This window comes from Plasmodium gonderi (genome assembly GCF_002157705.1).
Source record: "Plasmodium gonderi DNA, contig: Pgo-contig_317, whole genome shotgun sequence".
Taxonomy (NCBI): domain Eukaryota; phylum Apicomplexa; class Aconoidasida; order Haemosporida; family Plasmodiidae; genus Plasmodium; species Plasmodium gonderi.
This window is the reverse complement of record NW_021629222.1, coordinates 717-10,130: the sequence shown is the minus strand read 5'-3', so window position 1 is coordinate 10,130 and position 9,414 is coordinate 717. Positions and strand designations below refer to the sequence as shown.

General features: G+C 19.4%; 2 protein-coding genes across 2 annotated transcripts; one reads left to right on the top strand and one right to left on the bottom strand.

Moving 5' to 3' along the window:
• Positions 1–54: 54 nt before the first annotated feature.
• On the bottom strand, positions 55–1,189 carry PGO_002795 (variable surface protein; the record flags this gene model as incomplete). Its single annotated transcript, XM_028691191.1, has 3 exons — positions 55–201; positions 331–1,023; positions 1,157–1,189. 3 exons carry the CDS (start codon positions 1,187–1,189, stop codon positions 55–57), a joined length of 873 nt encoding a protein of 290 aa, XP_028546992.1.
• A 6,542-nt stretch (positions 1,190–7,731) lies between these two features.
• Positions 7,732–9,184, top strand: PGO_002790 (variable surface protein; the record flags this gene model as incomplete). The annotated part of the gene is made up of 3 exons (XM_028691190.1): positions 7,732–7,749; positions 7,874–8,932; positions 9,029–9,184. The coding sequence occupies 3 exons, from the start codon at positions 7,732–7,734 to the stop codon at positions 9,182–9,184; spliced, it is 1,233 nt and encodes a 410-aa protein (XP_028546991.1).
• Positions 9,185–9,414: the final 230 nt, after the last annotated feature.

Sequence of the window (9,414 nt, the reverse complement as noted above, 5' to 3'; positions counted from 1 at the left end):
ATGCTGTATTCTTTAGTAGTAAACATAAGTTCTTCATGTGTAGCTAAAGGTAGTTCATTCTATTTGGTACACATTATGAAACACATTATGTTGTGTGAATTCTGATGAATCCATTATGTTGAGATGATCTTTATTTTTTTTTTTCAATATTCTCCTTATCTTTCTTACTGTTGATAGTAAGAATGAACCATACGGAGTATACTGATAATGTAGGAACAATTTCATATATATGAATGCATTATTCATTTAATATAATTTTTTCAAATCACATGAAATGCAAATAGAAGATTGATTAAATTATTGTATAATTTAATCAATTTTATATTTAACCTTATATAAAAAAAGTGTTATAATTAATATTGTAAAAGGTATAATAAGGAATGTTAAGATAATGATACGTGTATTTTTCAATGATATACGGAGATTCAGTATTTCTTGTACGTATGGCAAATATGTCATATATGCATTTTCAAAATTCTTTAGCACTCTACAAAGACTAATGTTTTTTGAGCGATTACATATTTCTGATAGTTCCTTGTACTTAGCATAACAAGGACTTTGTTCAGAGCAATTTATACGTGTTCCTGAAACTATTTCATATAGTTCATTTAGTTTGTGCAAAGTTAAATATATATTATTCCCCAGATTTTTAAAATCATTCTGACATACATTAGAAACTTTTTTCATATTATCTTCATTGGTTTCACTAATCATTTTATGATATGCATCGTGAATTTGATTGACAGAGTAATTGCTACTTTTTAGTAGAAGACTTAGAATATAGTAAAAAAATATACAACTTGTTTTTTTATATGCGGGGGAATTTATTCTTTCTATGTAGTCTAAATAGTGTATAAGTTCTCTACAATATTGTAAAAAGTTCGCCACTGAATCTTTGGAGCCCAATTGTTTCTTAATATGCCTACAAGTATTATTAATATCATCAGATTCAAGATTTACTTTACACTTTGCATGCTTATCATAATCATACATGCATTGGGGAAATATATCTTCAAAATTGATCTAAAATAAAAGTTATAATTCACATAAAGTTTAAAATAATCTTTATAAAGAAGTATTTTTTCCTATGTTTATATGCATATTAGTGCTTAAAAATTAACTATTGTATATTGTAATTGGTGTTAATAGTAAGAACCTGGTTATCATCTATTACAATTGAGGTAATCATTTTGATTTTTTTTGTATATTAAACAAAATCCAGTTTATATTTTTGTAATTATAAATGTTTATGTGTAAAAGTGCTATACTACATACTATATTTATATAAAATATATTTAAATATATAACATAAATCTTGAACACTTTTTATTTATTTATATTTATATTTGATTATTATTATATAAAAGAATATGATTAAATAGTCCATTCAGGATAATGGAAGCAATTATTTATATATTAAAATAATATGTAAAAAATATATATAACTATGAAATTAAATAAAAATATAGGATGACAAACAAATATTTTTATTAATACTGTTATATATATATTACTCATATAATAAATTAGTCGCTCAATATAATAAACTATGAATTACATGTGTATATATAATACATATTTATCACATATTATTTATTTCTGTCTTTTTCTTTAATGTATATATTGGAATTATATGGATATAGATAGTAAAATGTTATTTTTATAAATTAAATATATAAATATAGTGTTAATGTTTTATATTCATATTTTCTTATTTATAATAAAATCTATATAATTTATAATTTTATCTACATAATAAACGAGCATTAATTATATATACATTAAAATATGAATATAGTATTTTCATAAATTAAATGCTAAATGAATGATTTAATATCATATTAACTTATGCTGAAAAGAAATATATATATTACCATTAAATGTCTATTAAATATTAGAGGAATTTATTATATATGTAAGAACTTATTATTTATTGTTCATTGATTATTTATTCAATAAAAATTTATATATAATGTTTGCATCACGTTATTAAAGTTAATCATAGCTACATATGTTATATATAAATAGAATATATTCTATATATTTATGTTTGATCATTATATAATACTAACAAGGGTAAAAGACACCATGTAATTTATCTTTTAAATGATTATATATATATTTCTACAACTGTAACATATATAAAGAATATAAACATATAATTATAAATGCATATTCGTGAAATAACAGAACAAAACATTTCCATATATATCTAATATAAAACTAATTATGAAATATATTATATATCTATAATTCTTCTTATTTTTTTACTGTTTCAAAAATATGTCTTTAAAAAATAAAAGCTTTTAATAAAAATACCAAAAAATTACATTGTAAAATATAAATCATATAATGGTATTAATTTATATGATATTTTGGTGTTTATGTTTTAAATATATATTATTTTTTATAACATAGGAAATATGTTTTTTTCTGTATTTTAGTATATTTTATAAATTATAATTATATGTACAAAACACCATTAATCATATATATAATATCATAAATACTAAAATAATTAAAAAATATTCCATCCTATAAATAAAAGAGATTAAAAGTAAGAAACAATTTTTGGATATTTGAAGATACATAATACACAATAAGGTTTTTAGATCATATTTCATATATTGATGAAACATTTTATTGCAATTACAATGTATCTATTATAACGATATAACGGCTATATATATTATATAAATATCAATAATATATATGAATTTTAATTTTTTTAGTGATTTCTAAAAGAGTATCTTATTTATGTGTGAATTATAGAGTAAAATATACAATTAATACATTATATTTGATAGTTTTATTATTATAATATTTATAAAAACATTATTTATCCGTTACGTGAATAATTTGTATACCGCTGAAAATTTAGAGTAAAATCTATAATAAATATATTTTTTATTTTACTATGCCTATTATATATATATATATACAATTTATAATATCAAAGAATATATAATATATTATGTATTATTACTTTTATCTTATATTATATAATTCTGCTATCAATTTGTTAGAGCATATTTTTAACAAAAAATAAAAATCATTATTTTATAGATTGAATATATAATATGAGCTAATATACTATTTTAATATATTTATCTTAATAATTAAAGTTATATAATGAAATATAAAAATATATTTTGCTATGATAATTTACATTCTAGCACCATTTATTTGCAGAAACTGTTATTTGTAATATGTTGTAACTAAATAATATAAAAATTAATAGGTATATATTTATTTTAATTATAATACTAATTTAAGTTATCTTAAAAAAAATGATAAATCTTATACATTTATTTTCCCTAATGATATTTTGCATAGTACTACATTATTAATATTATATATGCATTCATTTAGATATGATCAAGTAATGAATTTATAATATATATTTTAATATGTAAGATGATTATATTTTATATATTCACTTATTTAATATCTACGAATTGAGAAAAAGTGAGAATATATTTAATAAATTTTATTATAATGTTTTTAAAAAGGGAGAACGTTTTTTTATTTATTTTTATATTTAATTCCTATGTAATTAAATAACTAACTTGATAAATTAATCAGGAGAGAGCATTTTTTTTCACATTAAAATATAGAAACCTGGTTTTATATATAGTTATGAATTAATATATAATACAGTTATAAGTTAAGAGATGTTCCTTAGATTCTATACTAATGAGTGAATGCGAATATAAGATATATATGATATATATGTCGTCATAATTTATTATATTATAAGAATGTTCTGTATTTGGTAAGTATACCATTCTTAAATAAATGTCATAGGCGTAGATTTAGTTTATTTAATTTTTTTTTTTAGAATATATATTTAAATTATTTCCTTTATTTATGAAGTCTATATGTATTTTATTTTTGCATTCATACATATATGAACCATATTTATAAGAACTACGATTATAATCAGAATGTCATTAATAAATATTTTTATATACAAATATGAATTAACTGTAATAATTGAGATGAAATTCTACTTTAATTTGAGATATATCATTACAATATATATTTAAATATATATTAATATGTGATATATGCATTAATAACATTTTTAGTTAATAATATTTATATCGTTGTTTTTATTATATTTATTTCTAAGTTAAATAGTAGATATAAACATGTACAAATTTAACCTTTTTTATAAGGTGACTAATTAGGCACCTGTATATTAAAATTCAAATAAATTAACTTTTATATATTATTAGATTCATATAATATAAAACAAATATCAAATTAAACATTTGAAATACATCAAGTTTACTATGTGCATAAACAAATAAATACACTTTAATGATTTTTATTATTTTTATATTAAGTTACCATGTAAATAAGATGTAGAATAATATTTCATGGGTTTAAATAATTAAATATACATAGTTGAATCTCTTGATCTGAGTATTCCCATGCATACATGTGTATGATTTATTACATAATATTCTATATAATATTATATTATTAAAAAGTATGTAATGAAATTTCATAACATTACACTAAGGAATACAAACAAATTCATGATAATATGTATCATATTCAATTATACATATATGTGATGTGTTTATGAAGAATTTGTGGTTATATTTTAAGTATTATATATATTTACAGAAATTAAGAATGTCCTATACTATTAGTATACATATGATTTTATACAAATAATTATAACAGAATAATGATTATTTATATACATTTATAAAGAACAAATATAACCATGAAAATTGTTTTCTTTTTCTATATTATGTAAATTACGCACCCTAAAAATTTTTTAAATATATAGGAGTATTTTTAGGATTAACATAGAAATGATTCATTTGTCAAAAAAAAATTTTTATGTATTTTTTAGTATTACACATCATAGAAAAAAATAGTCTACGAAAAATACATAATATAGGACACAGAAAATGTAATTATCAAGTGTCTTATTTGAGATATCTCATTTATGTTTTTTTAATATGCCTTCCTTTAACCAAATATTTATCATACACATCAATAAAATATTTTTTTTCAGTATAAAAAACTATAAGTCCGATAATATTATATTTTTTAGTTATTTTTCTATTATGCATTTTCTGAGACCTTGTTCTACAGGTTAAGGCTTTTTTTAACTTTTTGTTTTTATATTCTCTTTTCAAAATTTTTTTTCATTATATATCCGATAATAGGAACTTATACATTCAATAACAATTTATATTCTAGCGTTCATCCATTATATAGTAAATTGTTTAATGGGAATAAATATAACTTTAATTAAATAAAATATGTATTTTTATAATATTATTCCCTATATATTTAAAGAAAATAGATATTGATAAACAAATGTCTGTCATTAAAATGTACTGATTAGTTAAATTTAATAAATATCCTTTTATGCATTAAAATTTGTCACACTTATATATAGGTCTTTATTGTACTGTATAACAAGACATTATAATTTATTCCATATTTTCAAATTCTTGAATATATCTAATTCAATGAATTGTCGATTATATTTAATTTTTTAACTCTTTTCTAGAATATTAAACATATCAGAAAAATGGAGCATTTAAATTATTTTATAAAATAATTTAATTTTTATATATATTCATGTAATCAATAATATATTAATAATTATATTATATAATAAGTATTAACAGTCATCTTAAATAGGAATACGGCATGCACATTTACAGAAATAACACACATCCGTGTTTAAAGATCATAGGAACTAATAATAGAAGAAGAGATACATATATATATAAGCAAATTTTGTTTATTATTTACTTAATAAGAAAATAAAAAAAAATCTTGTAACATTCATTATTTAATATTTATTTCTGTAATTATTGTACTTCATTTTCTGTAGATTAAGTAAGAATATGAAAAACATATAGATAAATATTTTAAATTATTGTGATATATATGTTATAGTTGTTTTCAGTTAGTAATTAAGAACTCGTAAATATTTATAATGAAATAGACAAGCGTTATCATAAGGCATGAATAATTATTAAGATATTATTTGCAATTTAAATAAAATGTAAGAAATATAACAATGTATTCAGTAAGATAAAACGGAATTTCCATTTTCTTATATATTTTATAATAAAAGCATAAAATATATGATCATTAAAATAATTATATTTTTTATTTTTACAAATATTTTTTTTGTTATTTTATACTAAAATTTACATTTTCTAAACAATATTTGCATTAAATTCTAATATGTGATTCCTAATTTATCTTTTTTCATGCTTTTTTTATATGCACTTAAAAAGAATTATAGTAAACAGGTTTATGTAGAGATATATCTTTTTCATTCCTTAATTAAATTTTGATTCCATTGCAATATATATAAAAAAATATATATATAATATTTTAAATTATTTGTTACTGAAACATTGTAATATATTATGATAAATTAATATGTACATATGTGCTTCATTATTAGATGAAAATAAATAGCCATTAACAATAGAATAAAAAATTTATAATAAATCATTTTATTTTACAAAATACATGATATTTAAAAAAAGTTACAAATTTCACATATAGTTACAAAAACAATATGCTTTATTGACATAGCTTAAAAGTTGTTATAATTAATTATGTTAATATTTTTCTTGCGTAAAAATAGCCTCACTATATTATAGCTATGACAACTTTTAATAAAAGCATACACAAAAATATACAATATTTCATATATAAACGTTTGTAGCAATTAAAAATTGTTTATTTATTTTTATTTATATAATAATTATAAATCACAGTTAAAGATAATATTTCATTGTATACACCTAACTTTTCAAAATTATGTATGTATTGTAAAATGCCACAATTACTTTCATTAGGTGGAAGCTCCATATATACTTAAAAGAAAAAGTTATTTGAAAAAAGTTTAATCATAAAAATATATTTATTCTAATAAGAAAAATATCAATACATAAAATGTTTTATGGGTTCATATAATATCCAAAAAAAATAACATATAATAATAGAAATTCATATATTTTCTTCAATAATCAAAATATGACTATATATTTAAATCAAAAATATTTATTATTAATATAATTCAGAGAAATAGAATATTATTTTAAATATCAATAATATATAAATATTACTTAAATTTAATATGAGAATTGAGGAGAACTTAATGAATTCAAAAAAAAAGTTTTTAAGGTGATCTATTAAATTTATAGCATGAAAAAAAATAGCAATACCTTCATTAATAATGTAGAAAAATATATATTATTAATGTAAATTACATAAATGAAGTTCAAAATAATCATATTATATGTAAAGTAAAGGAAAGTATAATATTTAATTTTATCAATAGTGTCTATGACACATTATAAACATTATGCATAAAGAATATGTATTAGAAATATTATGTACAGCATAATATATATTATTAATAATTTCAAATAATTAATTTTACTCTCACATTGTGAATATTATGGAATGTATAACTTATAAATATTTATATAATATATCCTGTAAACAAATATACAACCATAATTCCTAGAACATAATGTTAAAACAATTATATATCATAAAATATTATAAAAATAAGACAAAACTATAATCACAAATCCACAATCCTAAATATAATTATATATATTATTAGAAATTTTATTAGGAATGCTTCAATATATTAGTAAATACATTGTTAAATACATGATTGTTTTATTTTGTTTGTATATCTAATTTTAACATTTTTTAATAATGGGAGTTCATTTAGGGGTATGTTTTTTTATATAATATAAATTATAATTTGTGTTAAAATAAATCATTTCTCCTTTAATTAATTATTTTATTTTTTTTTTAAATAAGAATTCATATATTGTCTTTTCTTTTAAATCCATAGTATGAAGATCTTAAAAAATTACCATCAAAATTGATGTATACTATTTTCGATAAAGGAGAAGATAATTGTGAGAACGCTTCTTTTTGGAGTGTTTCAGAGTCTCTCCTAAAAACGTACAAGTTACCTATTAATGTTTGTGACAAAATACTTAAAGGCTTATGTTATGCATATAAAAGTAATGAGAGAAAAGCATTTAATTTAGATGATTGTGATTACCTGTACTTTTGGTTATGTGATGTATTACATAATAATTTATCAGATCGTAGGACATTTAGTACTGTTGCAGATATACTTATATTTTTTCTAAAAAGTAAAAATTTTACTGACATATGTAAAAAAGATAAGTATAATATCAATCAAGGAAATTTTAGGGAAATTAAGCTATTGTTTGATTTTTCGAAAGATTATGATAAGCTTAGAGAGTATGATCCTAAGCCCAATAAGTTTTGTAGCGATTCTTTTAATTTATATCTTAGTGAATATATTTTAAATTATTACCAGTGCAGAAACAAGTGTACCGATTCAGGTAATGAGGGTGCGACTTGTTTTGCTTTTAGTAAATACATTAAAGATAAAGTAAAAATGAACATAGGTGAATGGAGATGTAATTCAGAAAAAGATCAATCTAGTTTAGTATCACTAGAAATAAATCATGAAGATCAGGAAAAACCAAGTGAATCTAAGAAAACGCAAAGAACACAGCCAGAATCTAATGTGTTTATGGGTGTACATGAGGTAGGAGGGGAAAAAAATACACAGGAAGAAACAATTCGTAGAGTGTCAGAAGGCGATGCAATTGTAGTAGAACAGAAAAAATTGATAGACAAAGATAACGATATACATAAAATTGAGGAAGAACAAGATTTCACAAGCAAAATTTCAACAAATTATTATGCCCATATTGGACCTTCAGAATTTAAAACCTTTTCTGACTTTCCAAATAATTATTCAGATTTTGCATCTCCCAAATATATGACCATTGCACCTTTAGTTATAGGAATCACAGTTTTTTCTATTATATTGTGCAAAGTAATTATTGATGTATATAAAAAAGTAAATGTATTACATTATATAATATAAATTTTATTGAATTTTTTACATGTTTAAAAATATTATACAAAAAAAAATGTTGTACATATACCATATTTTCATTAGTTTATTCCAGTTGTGTATTGGTTAAAAAAATCTCTATTAGGAAAATCTAAAAGAAAACATAACATTATAATGGATAGGAATATAATAAAAGATTATACGATTTCTGAAGTTTTAGATTCACCTAGAAGATTTAATGTAACATATAATAATATATAATTGTTCTTCGTAGAACAAAAAGAGGAATATTTTTGTTATATTTATATGTATAAAGACAAATATCTCTATGCAAAAGTATTCCTATTACAAAATTCAAGGACTATATATTTTTTTTAATAATACTAAAATAAATTTGAAATATATATATTTATTATATATATAAATGTATTTTAAAAATTACATTATTTTTATTCTTTCCTCACGCATAAAAATATTGTAAAAATTATACA